The sequence below is a fragment of the Channa argus genome, chromosome 18 (assembly GCF_033026475.1).
Source record: "Channa argus isolate prfri chromosome 18, Channa argus male v1.0, whole genome shotgun sequence".
Taxonomy (NCBI): domain Eukaryota; kingdom Metazoa; phylum Chordata; class Actinopteri; order Anabantiformes; family Channidae; genus Channa; species Channa argus.
The window spans coordinates 10,344,748-10,361,686 of NC_090214.1; the positions used below are offsets into that span (position 1 = coordinate 10,344,748).

The 16,939-nt window shown below is 38.4% G+C and overlaps 2 protein-coding genes across 4 annotated transcripts in view; one reads left to right on the forward strand and one right to left on the reverse strand.

Annotated features, from left to right (window-relative positions):
* Window positions 1-424: 424 nt before the first annotated feature.
* On the forward strand, window positions 425-5,899 carry oaz1b (ornithine decarboxylase antizyme 1b). The gene is given in 6 exon segments (XM_067484374.1): window positions 425-625; window positions 3,179-3,230; window positions 3,232-3,318; window positions 3,711-3,883; window positions 4,660-4,745; window positions 4,883-5,899. Coding segments are annotated over 6 exon segments (654 nt in total). The 5' UTR covers window positions 425-500; the 3' UTR covers window positions 5,014-5,899.
* Window positions 5,900-7,483: 1,584 nt separating this feature from the next.
* The window catches only part of LOC137103752 (E3 ubiquitin-protein ligase UHRF2-like), a 29,837-nt gene continuing 20,381 nt past the window's right edge, over window positions 7,484-16,939 (reverse strand). For all 3 annotated transcript variants that reach the window (XM_067484377.1, XM_067484375.1, XM_067484376.1), the window contains 10 exons: window positions 16,681-16,804; window positions 14,614-14,721; window positions 14,386-14,490; window positions 14,170-14,276; window positions 13,351-13,513; window positions 13,070-13,207; window positions 12,627-12,861; window positions 12,214-12,362; window positions 11,875-11,973; window positions 7,484-11,786 (listed from right to left, as the gene is read on the reverse strand). In XM_067484377.1, the coding sequence (XP_067340478.1) occupies window positions 11,640-11,786; window positions 11,875-11,973; window positions 12,214-12,362; window positions 12,627-12,861; window positions 13,070-13,207; window positions 13,351-13,513; window positions 14,170-14,276; window positions 14,386-14,490; window positions 14,614-14,721; window positions 16,681-16,804 (1,375 nt within the window). In that variant the 3' untranslated portion in view covers window positions 7,484-11,639. The remainder of the gene's footprint in view (window positions 11,787-11,874; window positions 11,974-12,213; window positions 12,363-12,626; window positions 12,862-13,069; window positions 13,208-13,350; window positions 13,514-14,169; window positions 14,277-14,385; window positions 14,491-14,613; window positions 14,722-16,680; window positions 16,805-16,939) is intronic.

Genomic DNA, 16,939 nt, shown 5'->3' on the forward strand with positions numbered 1-16,939 from the left:
TGACTATATATTCGCACAAACGTAAATTAATTGTACAACTGTGTTGTGACTGGCAATATTTCTCGTAATCAATAAGAGATAACACTTACTAACAACTTTTTGGAACAAAAGCCACGCTACCGGAAAAAATATTGATTTATTTTAGATTCATCTGGAAAGTAAATAAAATAATTAAGTGGGCTACAGTACCATTACAACTGAAATCTAAATGGATCAAATACCAACTATTTACATAGTACACAACTATAAGAATAATAATGATTTAAAGTCAATGTCTTCTTTATTTTCTTTACAGGGGTCTAGTTCTCGTGAACTTGATTTGTTTTCAAATACTTTGAAAACCTTGAATTTTAATTGAATGTCACAGAGGAAGTTGGCACGTGTCAGTATGTGTAGCTTGATTGTTCTCTTTTCCGTGCGTTGCCAGCATTCCGCACGAGCACTACCCAACTGACCAGAGCCGAGAGCAGTCAGCCCGTCGTGTCTCTATCCGAGGCCGGATGGTAAAATCCAACCTCCAGCGGATCCTAAATAGTCATTGCTTTGCTCGCGAGAAAGAAGGAAAACAACAGCCAACTACTATCATGGCGAATCTAAGTAGTGGTATCTGTGACATGATTGGGAAGTAAGTAAATTAATGAAATAAAGTCAGCCCGCTAGCTAGCTGCTAACCGTAATGTGGGGGAGGGGTAGCCGAGCTAACGAGTTTAAGCGGAAGTAGAACGCGATTAACAATACAGTTTATTGATAATACGCAGCATAATTGTTATTTTGTGAATCGGAGTTGGTTATGACGTTATTTTAAGAAATGTCATATTAAATGACTGACATTTAGTCGTCGGTCTGGTAGCGACTTGAGCAGCAATAGCTAGCTGGCAAGCCAACGTTAGCTACGAACGTCGTTGTACTTATGTTACGTCACTAACCAGGTAGCTTACAAATTAGCATCGACTTTCATTACGTTTTAACTTATTTAGTTTGCGACAATGTTAAAACGGTGTTTAGTTGGTTGGTCATGTAAAGAGTTGGAAGGTCGTCAAGTAAGAAACATGAGTTAAATATGACTTTGTCGAGTGAAGCCATGTAAAAGCCATGGCTTTTAAATACAAGCAGACTCGGTTGTTTGAAGTAAAGACAAATATTTGACATTAGTAATGGTAAGCGGAAAAACGTTCTATCTAGCATTATAGCATATATCCAGGAATCTGTAAAAGCTTAACCCTAACACGTCATGATTCGTAACATTTAGAAGCCTCAAGGTAGCGTAGACACAAAATGACATGAGGTAATAATCCGGCCTATAAAATTGCCAGCTAAGCAGAGTGCGGTTGATTATTCCACAGATGACAGTTTACTGCTGCGGGCCTCGTGATGTCGGAGAGCGTTATTCTACAGTTATTGATGCAGTGGCACGTTTAAATGGTGTATTTGTAGCTGTCTGTGGCACGTTGCTAGAAAACATTTAGTCAACTCAAACACAGTAATAGATTGTCTTTATTACATCGTGAGTTGAAGTGTTCACCAGGCTGCGCCATATGTAAGTCCAGGGCTTGACCTTTAGCCACTTGTCATGTAGGCCAGTAGCTGGGATGTTTTACTTGCCCAATAGCCAATATTACTTTTCCAGAATGAATAATGCAGAGTTTTTAAAATATTATTATTATTATTAGAGATAATTACTATGAGTTAAAAAAAATTAAAAACTCTACATTATTTGTGATGCCTAACTACTTTCGCATACTTTCGGCTAGAAACACTGTTCAAACTTCAAAACATTATTCTTATAAAGGACATTATTTCTTGTACAGTGCTTTTTAATATTTCAGCTATTTAAGCAGAAAGTGTTTATTTTTTTCAGCTTTGCTTTGAAAGTCCTTTCAGCACCAAAACATTCATAGTTTATTTTATCTTAGGGAATTCTTTTTGTAGTTGTTGGGATTCTTATTCTTCTTTTTATTATCATTATTAATATTATTATTATTATTATTATTATTATTATTATTAATATAACATACAAATCATACAATTTAGAGGTAAAATTAATATATTGTATAGTTTTCAAAATTATTTTTCATAATTACTGGCTCAGGTGGTAGAAATGGTTGTCCAATAATATTGAGGTCATAGAAAGTCTTCTTTCGGCTGTTCCCTTTAAGGAGTCCCCCCTGCAAATCATCTGCCTCCATCTAACCCTGTCCTCTGCATCCTCTTCTCTCACGTCCTCTCTCACTACATCCATAAATCTCCTCTTTGGTCTTCCTCTAGACCTCCTGCCTAGCAGCTCCAACCTCAGCATCCTTCTACCAATATATATTCCTGAAACAACCCTCTGCTTTTATCCAGACTTGGAACTGGCTTGTGCCCCCTTGTGGTTGCATTAGGGTCATAAAGTTATTCCTGTGACGAAGGTAGTTTCAATTATAGTTTAAATGTAGAATCGGTTACTGAAAAGGTAGCACTTCATAACAAAGTTGTAATGGTCACAAACTCTTTAGCCATTTGGTCTAAATGTTAATATCAGACTTTATGGGTGTTATTTGTGCACTTTTGTTTTTGTTTTTAGTTTTGGTGAAGTTGAGATAGATCACTTTTAAAGAGCTTCTATCATCAAGCCAAATTACATTTGTGTTTCAATTCATTTTTAAGGGAATAAAATAAATAAAGCTACCTATGTGTCTCAGGAGTACGTTGTAATTTTGTTCAGACAAACATGCAATATATATTTTAGTTGTAGCCATACGTTGCATTCATTTATTTGTTCTCAGTTTCAGTGTGTACAGACATTTGTTTGTTCAATAAATCAGTAAGGATAAAGTAGCTAGTTGTAGTCACAGTTCTGGTAATAGCTTAAACCACCAAATATTCCAAGGTGATGGTGGTGGATTAAATACTGTGTACACCATCACATTTAGCTCAACCCACCCATGATCTGTGGTGCTGACAAACTAGCAGCACATACTGCAGAACTTTACAAAACTTCATTCAAGTCTGTGGTATCAAATAAATCAACCTGTGTAAAAATAGGTTAAGAAGTAATATTTGTCAGTAAGTTACCCTTTTAATAATATAGTTTTACGTGGATAATACAGGTTATTCATTAGGTTAATTTAATGTAGTTGAATGCAGTGCACTAATTGTAGTGGTCCTATGTCTTCTCTCTCTCCTCCTTTATCTCCAGCCTCTCCCTGCACTGTAGTAGTACCCGCGGCCCGGGGCCTCTGTGGTGCTCCTGATGCCCCTCTCCCACCCCTAAAGATCCCAGGTGGGCGAGGGAATGGCACACGGGATCACACTCCTTCAGCTCAGCCGCTCTACTCAGTAAGTCAGGACACACACATTTATTGTTAAAATATTTTCAGAGGAGCTTTAATATACAAGTAGGGTCTTTTTAGAGGAAGATTGTGTAACGTTTTTAGCTCCTCCTGTTTTAACTGTCGTAGTTTTCTGTCATGTGATCATGTTTGTTTACCCAGGATTAGAAGCTATTTAATTCAGTCAGCTAACACTATGCAGCAAAGTATTATCCTTTTTCTTTTAGATTTCTTAATTAGATTTAGGCTTCTGTTTTAGACTGATTACTGGTTAACCAAGAGTACAAAACAGGCCCATGTGCGCATGTAATTGTTTGGGCCACACCTCTATTATAGTCAAACTGTAATATCTCCGTCATTCACTACTGTTTTCACATATGCATCACATTTGTGTTCTAGGACCGAAAGTTGACTGTAACGGAGGAGCCAGCAGGGAATGGTCGCCCTGGGATACTCCACTTCCAAAGTCGTCCCACTGTTACCAAGACAATACAGTGGGATGCTGTTTTAAGCAGCAGTGCACTCTATGTGGAGATACCTCATGATCCTCTTCCTGAAGGCAGCAAGGAGAGGTGAGAATAGACTGTTAGCTGGAAGACAAACAGTTCTTGTTCTTTAATGGTACACAGATGTCGTTTTGTTTTGTAAGAGATTAACAGATTTGTATTAAAATTTTTTTTAGTGAATCAACTCAATATATTACGTAATAGTGTTTATATTACGTAATGGTATGTAAAAGTGTGCAGGTGATTCACTGTTTGCCTCAGGTTAACTAAACTCAGGTCAACTATTTTTATACATATAATCAGAAAGTATTTAAGCCCACTTCACAGCTGAGGGGGGCCCGCCTGCAGGGTCTCCCGACACACTGCTCATCCTATCTGCTCCGTCACCTTGGCCTCTCAGGCCAGGTGCCATATGTGTCCATCATCCTCCACTGCTGGTTGCCCTTGTGCATCGGGCAGGCGTGCTCAAAATGGGTGGCTCAGTAGTAAAGCATTGGGTTGTGATGCAGACGGGCACAGGTTTGAATCCTACCCCACCAGGTGTGGTCGTGCCCAGCCACAAAGGGCCACCTAAATTCATTTTTTCTCTCATTAATCTACATCAGTACCTTTTTATAATGACAAAATGAAAACATAATTTTAGAAATGTCTGTAAATATATTAAAAAGAAAAGATTGAAACACAAGTTGGTTCCCCTTAAAACACCAGAACCGAATTCAATAATCAGTTCCAATGGTTCCAGGACAAGCTTTAGATTTAGTCATAAACGTGTGTTTGTGTCTGCATGTTCTAGTTCTGTTTACATTTCTAACCTAAGCTGCTGACCTTTGTTCTTCCTCTAGTTTTGCGGCTCTCCTGGAGTTTGCTGAAGAACATCTGAAAGTTGTTAGCGTGTTTGTCTGCTTTTACAAGAACAGAGATGATCGTGGTATGTAATAATAGCCCTATTTTCCCCTCACACTTTAATTTTAAGGCATCTAGACATATTTCATAATACGTCATTATTTGGGCTTCTGTTTACTGACTTGTCCTACATTCTTACAACTTGTCTTTGCCTTCTTCCAGCTAAACTGGTGCGTACCTTCAGTTTCCTGGGCTTTGAGATTGTGAAACCGGGCCATGCCCTCATCCCACCTCGACCCGATGTTTTCTTCATGGCCTACAATTTTGACAGGGACTCCTCAGATGAGGAGTAGCCCTCTAGATAACCTCTCCACCCTGCTTACTTGCCTTTTTTCTCCCATTATGTTTGTCCATCCCATCCCAGCTTACTGATATATACCCTATGTGTTAAACTCTCAACAATAGCTCCCTGTATGGAAGTATTCATTTTCATATAGTTTTTGTGTTTGTATTTTCACCATCAACCTTTTGCTTGTTTTTATTCTGTTTTCATTAAAGAATAATTGGTATCACATAAAGAGGAAACCTTTAGTTTTTAGACTTGAAATCCTATAGCAGTTGCCATAGCAACCTCACCACTCAAGAAACAAATGAGCTCTATAATTTTGTGGTGTTTTTTATTTCCTGTTATGGTAGAATTTTTTTGTCTTGAATGTAAAACAAAAAGGTCATCAGGTTTACAAGTGGGTGCTCCAGCTTTCTTTGATTAGCAAATAATGACTTCTACTCTGTCGTAAATTTCAATTTCCTCACAGTAGGACTATTTTATTTTGTAGTTCAAATATTTTAAAGTATCAGGATTTTTGATATGTTACTTTTGAGTGACGGCCCCAATAATTGGTACTTTATATATGGTCAATTTTTATAGACTATAGGTGGAATGAAAAAATTGATTTCATTTGTCAATTTCAAATAAAAAATTGAGGGTTTTGGTACAAAGTGAAAAAGTGAAGAGTCTAAAGTGCTTTTGCTTCTTACTGCCATGTACATCTGACAATTTTGAAGTAATTTGTTTTGGAGGTTTGGGGGGGGGGGGTTGGAATAGTGTGATGTAATGATTGGATCTTTTGTCGCTCTATTTTTTTTTTTTCCTTTTTTGGTTGAGCATTCCGATTAACATGAGTTCATCTGCATAGTGGTACCTGTTGTGCTTCTGTGATAATAAAACAAACAAAAATATCTTGTCTTTATTTAAGTCATTTACACATTTCAAAACCCTGCCAACATTTTCAATAGTGTACTGTGAATTCAGTATTCTAGCGCACAGGATTGACAGGGTCCTGGGCCCCCAAGCCTAGCTCTGATCAATAGCTTTTATAACAGTATATTGCAGCATGCTGTTTAGCCACAGAGTGGTTGGCGTCCATGCAGAACGAAGGTCTTAGAACGGCCAAGTAAACAACTGGACCATACACGGTGCAGTGATTTCCTGGAGAAAAGATGCCACCAGGATGCACTATGGGAGTATAATCCATGGAGTCGTCACCTAATGGCTTCTGCAGATGTCTGCATATAGTCAGAGTTGTGTTGGTGCCAGAGGAGTTTTTACAAAATAAAGGGCAGGTGCTTTTAATGTAGCTTATTGGTGTAACTGCTGCATAGACGTGTTACAATATATGGACCACTTGAAGTTATAGAGCATCATGATATGCAAATACACATATATTCTCAACTATGAATAATGTTATGGCGTGTTATTCACTTGTAATAATGTAAATGGTGTTAAACATAATCTTTGCTGCTAAATGCAGAGTGAAAAAAATCAGGTCAGTTACAAAAGAGGACCAGGGCAGATACCCAAGCACAGGCGGTCTTCAAACCACCAGGAGGCTCCACAGAGCTCTGAACAAATCATAGCCTCCAAAGTTACTCATAGCTCCAAAGTCACATCTGATTAAGGTGTGCAGTTTTCCAAGTTTTTGTTGCTTTACCCTTTTTTAAAGGGTTGCTTCTGTCTTAACCTCATTTTCTAGGGAAGAACAACAAGTGATTCTCTCTCGCTTCAGTCTAAGGAGCTCCAGAATTTGATAAATCATTGGTACCTGTAGAGGAAGCCTCATTGTTAAGAGATCAAAAAACCTTTTTGCAAGTGCTATAACTTTTGACTTTGTACAAAGTATTAAGATAAGCTAAAAGGGCATGGATACCCACTTTGTTTTGAAAGATGCTGTATCAGGTGACATTTATGCCTCATAATAATGAGCTTTAAATCAGATTCTCAATTGGTGGTGACTGTGGCGCAGGAGGTAGAGCAGTCGAGTGGAGTTCAATCCACGGCTCCTCTGGTCACATGTCAAAGTGTCCTTGAGTAAGACACTGAACCCCAGCTGAGGTACCCCTGGTGAGTGTAGGCAAGCTGTATAGCAGCTCCCCCATCAGCGTGTGAGTGTGTGTGTGTGTGATTGTCAGTGAGAATGGGTGAATGAGAAGCAGTGTGAAGTGTTTTGAGTAGGCCTACCAATAGGTAGAAAAGTGCTATATAAGAGCAGACCATTTACCATTTAATTACCTTAACTGAATTAAGTTGAGTGAGGGAGTATTATGAAATCTGTAAAATACAGGACAATAAGACAACTTTTTTTTTCTGGAATCCAAATATTTAATAGATACATATCAAGTATTATTATGACATGTATAAAATTTCAGATCACAATATGAAGCAAATAAACTCAGACTGGTGTATGCTGCAAATATTGAAGTTGCCACATAAACTGACTAATGATTAAAATAGAAGAGAAGCAACTAAAATAATAAAAAAGGGGCATACGGACATAGATAATAGTAAGCATTCTAGGAAAATTAAGTGTGACTTTCCAAATTTTTATTCTTCAATAGAGTGCAATAAAAATAAAAGCAACACAGCACTGAAGCCAAGCATCCACAAGAAGTCTAAAAATTGTTAGTACTGTAGGTTCACGGAGGGCAGAAGACAGCAAAACAGAGGAGCGAAGTTCACAGCAGAGAAGGAAAGGGGAGTCTTTAGCTTTGCCAGTCAACGCAGGAAAATAATCTTCGAACGAGATTGAACAACAGTGGAAGTAATGCACATCACAGTTAGCTTTAAAGACCATAGTAGCATTTGTACTTGCATTTTGCTGATGAAAAAAATAAAATAAAATAAAAATCCTGATAGAACAGAAACAAGGACATCACCACAAACAAACAACCTGCCAATGTAAGAGGAGGAAGTGGGGGGTGGGGGATCTGACAGCTGTCATCTCTGATCTGAATGTCAGCAGAAAGTAAGAAACGCAAAACATGGCTGTGCCTTGAGGACTGTTACAGGTGAATAACAGAGTGTTAGTGAACAAGGGCTAAATTTTCCCATAAAACTCAAGTGTTGAGACCATTTTGGATAACTTATCAGCACTCCAGGTGACCTGTGACCTCTGTCCAGATCACAGATGAGTGCAGAGTTTCTGCTGCTGTCTATGTGCTCTCCATGGGATGTATTTCTTTTAGTTACTATCAAACCTGCCAACCTTGGACATTTTAAAGTACCATATCAACCTTGGAAAATCTTGTTAATATCAGAAAGTTGTTCAAGATAGAAAAAAAGCAGGAAACAGTCTTCATGCACATATGCAATACTAAACAGGCTATAGATGCCTGTGTATGCAGCAATGCATATAATTATTGTCAACAAAATATTTGTTTATCACGGTGGTAGTAAAAGACAGGAAAGGATGAGCAGCCATTACATTGTAACAAGGCTCACGCAATCGTTCCAGTCACCTGATTAATACCATGTGGCACAGTGGGGCGACAGCAAAAACATTTAAGGTTTGAAATGATCAGAGTATCTGGGGTCTTGTAAAGAAAATGCAGCAAGGAAAGATAAAACTAAAAGAGGCTTTTTCTGTAAGTTTAAGACATGTTGTGGAGTTGTTCTTAAAACAAAGTACTAATTTATGTCTAATTAAGCTTTAAAGTGCATTTCAAAGATTTGAACAGTAGCTTATAAGAAAAGTTAAATAATAAACCCAAAAACGTGTTTTGTTGAATATCTTACTCAAACAAAATCCATTTTAAAAAGTCATGGAATAGTCTTAAGGTTTGTTAAGACGTGAAATAAAAGTCAAAGTTGTGGATCTTTAGTCTTTTGCACCTGAGGACAGCACACATCTAAGAGATTTTGTGGCATTTAATGCTTTGCTAATTTTTTTCTCTTGCATACAAATATAAAACTATCTATTAATGAAGTCAGTGGAGGTCCACTGTCTGTACAGTTTGAATAACCAAATGTTTTTACTCACACATTTTCTGATTTTGAAATTACAAGTTTCTGGTTCTTTGTAGGACGAACACTGTTTTGTATATACACACACATTTTTGTATTGTCTTAAAACAAAACTCACGACCTACTGAAAAAACAACAGTATATTAATGAAAGCCAGTCCCTCTGGGAATTGCAACGCTGCAATTCCAACAAATTAGACAAATTCAACCAATCCCTGTGAATTTGTTGCAAGTGATTTTGAATTAATCACAGTTACACACACACACACACACAAATACACACATACAATTCACAACGACTTTTGTAATTGTATCTTGCTCCCATAGTTTAACAAAATGCTCAAAAACACTGCAACATTCAACATTTTAGAAAAGTTGTCAAGAAATCAGACATTTGAAGTCACAATCCCAAAAGTAAAAGGTCCTAAATCCTGGAGGGACAGAAAAGCGCTTACATAGGCTTCGATGAAAAGCTTTCACTTTTGCCTTTTTATTAACAAAGCTATAACCAAAACTCTTTCAATACTTCACTGTGAAGAAAATCATCTCTTTTCTACTAGAATGTTCACCCTATTTCAGAGAAGAGGTTTTTAGATGTTAAACGCTGTCTAAATACAAGCAGCCATAACAAACCTAAAAAGCCAAAAGGTATTTTTTCAAATCAGCTAACGTCTGATAAAAAAGATTAGGTGAACAGCAAAAGGACAATAATTGGGCATTGAATGCCAACTTATTGACAGCTCCACACACTACAGAAATAGGGGTCAACCATGACAAACTGCGATACCTGTATTTTTTCCATTTTCTGGGTGAGCAGTAACAACATATAATCCTCATCATATTCTCATCCTGGCTGTGCAATAACTAATCACATTTTTGTAAAACGAAGAGGCAGATCATGCTCCCAGCTCTTCGGTGAGCTTTCATACTGAGCACTAACATCAAGAACAATAGCAGAGGAATATCTGCTGAGCACGAAATATGCTAAACATCTTTGTGTGAAGTCCTGCTTGATTGTGGTTGCTTGGTAACACTAGGGACGACCATGGTGTGCCCTTTCAGGAGTCACTGAAATGAATGTACAGGCAGCACAACTCACGCTTTGCAACTGTTTCATAGCACTGCGCTAAATCTTTCATTTCCATTACGTCACTAGATTACACTGTGATTCTCTGGAAGACAAACGAAAATACCACAAAATAGTTACCTATGTTGTTAATGCCATCAGACTGAAAATGTGCATGGGAATACACGCTGGTTGTGGGAAGTTTATGTATAGATAAATAAAAGGGTTAATGTTTAATAAAAAAGTATTTCGACAGTGTTAAAGGTTTCAATTGGGCTTACGAGTGTGAGTCAATAGTGAAAGCTTTGTTTATATTATACAATTATTTTTAGCTGCTGGGATACAAATGTGCCTCCCTAAAGAAAGATGCAGTTAAGAGTTCTGTATGCCGCATATTGCACTTTATTTTGAGGCATGAAATTACTCTTGCTAGAATTTGTTAAGGCAGATATTGTAAGATTTCCGCCCTCACTTGCTCTACAGCTTCTTGTCTTTGGCATGTTTAGAAAGAAATGCGCCATTTTGACTCCAGTTAAAATTTAAGGACAGAGTCATGCCTCTTGATCACTGCTATGCCAAGTGTGTAAAAGGGTGATTTTCCTAGAGCAAGATATCTTTCAAACAGACTGCACACAGCTGCCAATTTCTGTTCCCTGCAAATGGACTGACTTCGCCCCTGGTGAGACATTTGCTATTCTTATTAGTTCAGGGCAAAGCAGTGGCATTAGTCCTTGTGACACGAGCATCTAGCAGGATGCTAGGAGAGGCTCCTGATTAGCCAACAAAAGAAAGACTTAAAGAATAATGTGCTTCGAGGAAATAAAACCCATTGTGTGCTTCATTTCATACATAACTACATGTAAAATCTTAATTTTCCTTATTTGACTGACTGTTACAGGCCAACTCTGTGGGCATCTTTCAGTCATTTGTTCATACTGAGAATTGCACAGGGATTTTATCTCATCTGAGTGTCTCCTGCAGCCTTGTGAAATCGCCAGTCCCACTGTGTCTAAATCACAGAGTTAACATAGCACCTTTATTTGTTAGCTGAGCAAACTACTCTGCTTAGCTCAGTATTTTGGTGTAAAACTACATGCATGGTACACAAAATGCGTATAGGTTGGCAGGAATCTAATGGCTGATTACTTGATATTGCTGGGGTGAAATCTGCATGCTAACAATGTGCTGTGTGTCAATTTATTGAATCAGTAGACAAACAGTGGAAAGCAAAACTAAAAAATTAGCTAATATGTTGAGATGGCATGAGGGAGCATGAGCCAGGGCTCCTTTTGTGCGTTTTTGTATATGTGCGCTTATGTGGCAGAAGTAGGGAGATTAAAAATGTTCTTGGTTGAATTTCAGGCTGGTGATGTTAATGGAGACAGTCCACGTTCAACAGATGAGGTCAGTCCCTACTGAGGTTGTTTGTGTATGAATGATTGTATACATAAATGGCTGTATATGCAATATACATTTGCCCATGGGTAAGTACAGTATGTGTGCGCAATGCATTTTAAAGTGGAGCTCTAGGTACTTAACAGTATATGTGGGTGCACAGAATGGATGCTTATGTGCGTATATGTATGTATTCTACTTATAAATGTGATTTCAACCTCATCGACCTTTGCTGTAGCCGGGAAAGAACTGGTCAAGCAGCATCTGAAGTGTCTTGTTTTGGGTCATGACGTAGTCCTTGCCCAAGTCATGACGGCAGGCGGGGCACGTGTACACCTTCGCTCGGAACGACCGTTGGAGACAAGTCTGAGAAGAGCGGACGGCAGGCGAAGTTAACAGGCACATTTTGCTAAGTGGTAGTATACATATACATATAACACACCACAATACATACCTTGCAAACATTGTGCAAGCAGATGGTGGTGATGGGTTGGAAGGCCAGCTCCTGGCAGCACACACACATGAAGATCTGCTCCATCTTGCGCAGAAAATTCTTTAGATGTAAACAGAAACACATAACAAGACGAAAAAAAAGGCGGGAAACATACACTAAGTTACAACTGAACAGACAACTTAATCATTTGTTTATAACTTGTGATCAAATGATTAAACGGGATCTGAACGAATTTTAACTTTAGGGATCAGTGAAATTGAATAAGTTCTCTGTTAAGAAGCTGTTGTGTAATATGTTTTGTTGTTAAGGAGCCTAACATGTATCTACTGGTATTCATACCGGTCCCTCTTTAAGATGTTCCATGGCTTCATCCCAGAGTTTCTTGTTGGCTGTGTCCTCTCTGATTAACTGCTGCTGCTGCTCTGACAGCTGGAAGGTCTCCTCTATCTTCACCCGTTTAGAGGGAGGCTCTGCTGCTGGTGGCGATTCTAGTGTAAACACAGAAATAAGAATTAAAAAACGGAAAAAACTGCTTTTCTTTAAAAAAAAAACAAAAACGCATAAACGTAAGCAATCAGTGTTTACAGTGATGCATGCCTGGGGTAAATAAGAGTTTTTATTGAACAAACATTAAATATTTGACTTTACTAGCTATCTGAAATTAAGTTTCACTGCAAACGCTGTTCTCACCTGTCCTCTTCTCATAACACCTTGTCTGACCTGCTTTGAGCTTCAACTGTGAAAGCACCCACCACTATCTCTGGTTGTCTTCTGCTCTCCATTACTTTGTGGGCCGTCCTGTTTCACACCCGCCAGTGGCTGCTCGTCCTCCTGTGCTTCATTATTCTCTTCTTTCTCCTTAATCTTGCGCTGTCTCCGTGGCCTTCCCCTGCCAGGATAGTGCTTACTCCTTCCGCCACGTCCAGGTCTGGCACAGGCCTCCTTCTTAGTCTTATTCGCCATGGCCGCCAAGTATCCTGGTGGATACTGCAGACACACAGGAAGAAACATGAGAACAGCTTTTTATTTTCACATTTAATAACTGGATATGAATTAATGCAAATGAAAGCTAATTGGTGATAGTGATACACATGAAAACAAACAGTATGCATAATGTATTTTTTATCTAAATATACATTAATAACATTAAGCTTAATTAGGCAATATCTGCAGTGTCCACAGGTCACAGTCTAACCTGAACAACAAGCCCCAGTTTTTTGATCCTCTCCAATCCTTCAGGCGTCCACGGTGCTGGTTCCAGATCATCTCGTCTCAGGAGGTACCGCCACACCAAGTAACCACACTTTCCTATCTCTGGCCAGTACTTTACAACCTACAACCAACCAACAACCACACACAAAATTAAGGATGGTGTATGTGAAGTATTGCCTTCTCTATACTTCTATATCTGTGGCAGTTTCTCTGTATTTATATAGCTTACTTGAAGTAAGCAGATCTTGGCTACAGCAAAAATACCTTGTAAATACCATCATAGCGGTTTCCCTCCTCTGGAGCGTATTTGCTGATGCGTCGACCTTTTGAACTGCGTACAACTCTCACTGGCTTTCCTGCCCGCCAGTTCCTGGACTCCGCCCCATCTTTGTCATTCAGTGGTGCATCGCAGTTTAAGGCCAGTGCCCTGCAAAAGTCAGGATCCAAGGGAGAGAAGTTAATGTTCAGCAGTTTGCCCAAGGATTTCTGATATTAACAGATGGATAAATCAGTGGATTTTAATTCATGACTCTTATTTATTTAGAAAACTTTTCAAAAGAATCAATGAGATTTAACTCCAGGAAGATTTAAAGACGACATCTTCCCCATTTCCAGGGCACATACATTTGCCCTTTACAGATCAGTAATATTTGACCCTACCTTTTCTCAATATGCTCCTCAACAGCAACTTCCTACCTGACCTTCAGCTCTATAATCCTTCTTGCCAACTGTGCTTCTCTCTACTGTTCTTCCTTATCTGGTACTCACATCTGCCAGAGCTTTCACCGTCTTCTCCCTGACTTAGCCATTTTGCTTGTAAGTTACTCTGAATGAGAGTCTGCCAAATTACTACATTTTAATGTAAATCTGATCATTTGGGTCCATTTCAAATCCTGACCCAGAATATGATTGTTTAACTACAATAGCTATCAGATAAAATATCAGATCAAATGTTTTAATAATACAAGTTTGACCACTTTTCAGAAATTAATGAAAAAAGGTGGACATTTCTATACCCCTTAAATGAATGATACCTTTAGGATTAAAAGTGTCTAAGTTGGAAGGTCATCTTTGACTGTTCACCTGTTCATGTGTGTCAGGGTCTGGTCAAAAGAGTGCTCTCCGATCCGTTTGTTTCCAGAGAGGTCACGACCTCCACTGCCTGTGTAGGTGAACTCATCTCCCCTGTCCTACAACAGATCACACAAATTAAAACATAACGATCTGCATACTGTAGTAAAGGTAAATCCCTCTACTTTGTCTGTCTGCAACTGTGCAATATCTTTACAAACAACTCACCACTTCATCCTCAAAGCCCCCAGCCAAAACCAGCGAATAGGAACCATCATTACTCCGCCCATGGATACCGCCAACATGTGGCCTGTGGACGCCTGCCTCGCTGACCTGACATGAAAAAAGGGAATTTAGATAATGCTTAAACTTCACACAGTGTGATTATACAGACAATGTACAAAATGAGACACAAGAGATTTTAATTAATTAATATGCAATATGAAAACAGCCAACCTGCACTCTGAATTTCCAGGTAGTTCCAACAGGAATACCGGGTATGGGCCCATAGTGGTTTGAAGGGACAATTGTGCATTCTTTAGTACGCCCCACACAAGCCATGCCCTGCAATTATATCAAGAAAGAAGACAATATAAGACACATGCACACAAATCAAAATCTTAAAAGTGAATATTTAAGGACAGACAGAATCAGAATAGAGGAGCATTCTATTAACAGATTAAATCATAAGTGACATAAAATCTGTTGCAAAGGAAAGCATTTTATTTTAAGCTTTAAAATTGCGATAAAGTGAAACTCAGTATAAATGCTGTGTGACTCACAGCACTTAAATGTGCCTAAATACACAAGCCAGGCTGTTTTCAATTAGTCCACAGAGAAAGGGAGCATTCTGGTATAGAAAGGAGTTATTTTCCACTGTCAGTTCCAGGAAAGTGGCTAAGTCATGCTTAATGGCATTGTTCACATTACACCATGGAGCAGAGTGTCAGGGAGACAGCCAGACCAGGATGGAAATGAGCCACACAATATCTCAAAGTGTTGCATTGGGAGGACTCTTAGGAGATTTTAAGGAAAATATTCTACAGCATGCTTAAAACAGATCTCAAAACATGTAAACTGTTTTCCTGTATCATTTTCTGCCTTAGCAAGTACAGTACACAAATAAAACACCGAGGGAGCAGAGGTACACTGTATTCATTAGTAATATCACTACAAGAGAGATTATAAATAACATTTGCCACCAACCTTTATAACTCAATAAAACATTATCAACTTTTACACCCTGATCTAAAGTTAAGTAGATATGAAATAACATGACAGGGTCAAAAACTTCCTGAGCTGCAGTCTGTTCAGGTAATGTCAGAGAGAGCTCCAAAGCAGGACAAAACCCTTCACATGAAACAAATCATTTATCTCTGATCAAGCAAAATACAAAAACACAGACCAGACAGTAACACAAAATATTAAATACATCAATGCGCTGAACAATAAACCAGTTTGAAGGAAGTAAATGCAATAAAAATGTCTCTGTGATAAATAAGTAAGTAATGAATGGATGGATGAATGAATGAATGGCCTACTGCAAGTTTACAGCTACAGGAAATTACTGTTGTATGGAGCAGTTTTTATAATGTCGAGCTTTTTATGCATATTTTGCGGCATTTCATTTCCATCAGGACTTTTATGTAATGCTAAAACCCAACTTCATTTCAACTAAGTGTACTTTTTAAACAAAATACGACTGAATTGTAAGTCTGGAGAGAAAGCTTATATCTTCTTTTTTAGAGACATCTTAACTATTTGGATGATACAATCAAATAGCTGTTTGGTGCTTGTGTGCTGTCTTCCAGTTGACTGCTTGCAGCAAGTGGTACAGTGTAAAGGCAACTGGTGGAAAATTAAAATGTTTCTTCTTTTTCTATTTACTGAGCAGGCCACTCGAACATATATTTACCCCAGTAAGACTGACGCATATCTCCTTAAAGTGCGACTTCCCCAATTTTCAACTTGCTCTATTTGGCTTTAGTTCACGGTGTAAATGTACATTAATCCTTTAATTCCTCCCTCTGACTTCCCCATATTAAAATATTTCTCTGCTTCTAGCTATAAAAACTCCTCCAGATGACATCACCCTGAGGAGTTTTTCATCATTAGCGGTTCAAATGATGTCATATAGGGGAGCTCTGGAAAAGAGGGTTGGCCATGATTACAAACTCCATAGTGTGAGCAACAAGATGGAATAATATAAACTGAATGTTCCTCAAAATTATGTCATCTGGGCGCATTTTTCAGCTACACGTAAAGAGCTGTTTTCATATAGGGAAGTCAATGGGAAGTTTAATTACATTTATGTACATGTACTACCCAAACTAGAAAAAAAAAATAATGAAGATGAGAAATTTTTGAGTTTGCAAACTTTTTATATTTAACTGCATTTTCATGTACATAGCCTTTCCTCCTTCAAGGCAATCTGAAGAGAAACTGCAGACCTTCCCTCAGGCATACTGTTAAAATTCACTTTTAGTCTTAAAGAGCGGCTATCAGTCCACCTCTGGGTCTTACCTTTCCCCAGTCCCTTTGACTTTCAGTCGTTGCCGAAGGCATCTTGGCTTTCTTCTTGCTGGCTTTGAGCTTCTCTCCTGCCTTCACAACCTCACTGGTGTCATTCTTACAGGTGGGACAATACCTGACAAAATGAGACGACATAATCTCTGTAAATGAAGGCAGGTATAATATAAGTCAATTAAATTTCTAATGTCTAAATTCTAATACTGATATCATAGCTGGTTGAATTAGTGTAGTTTAACAGTTATTGAAATGC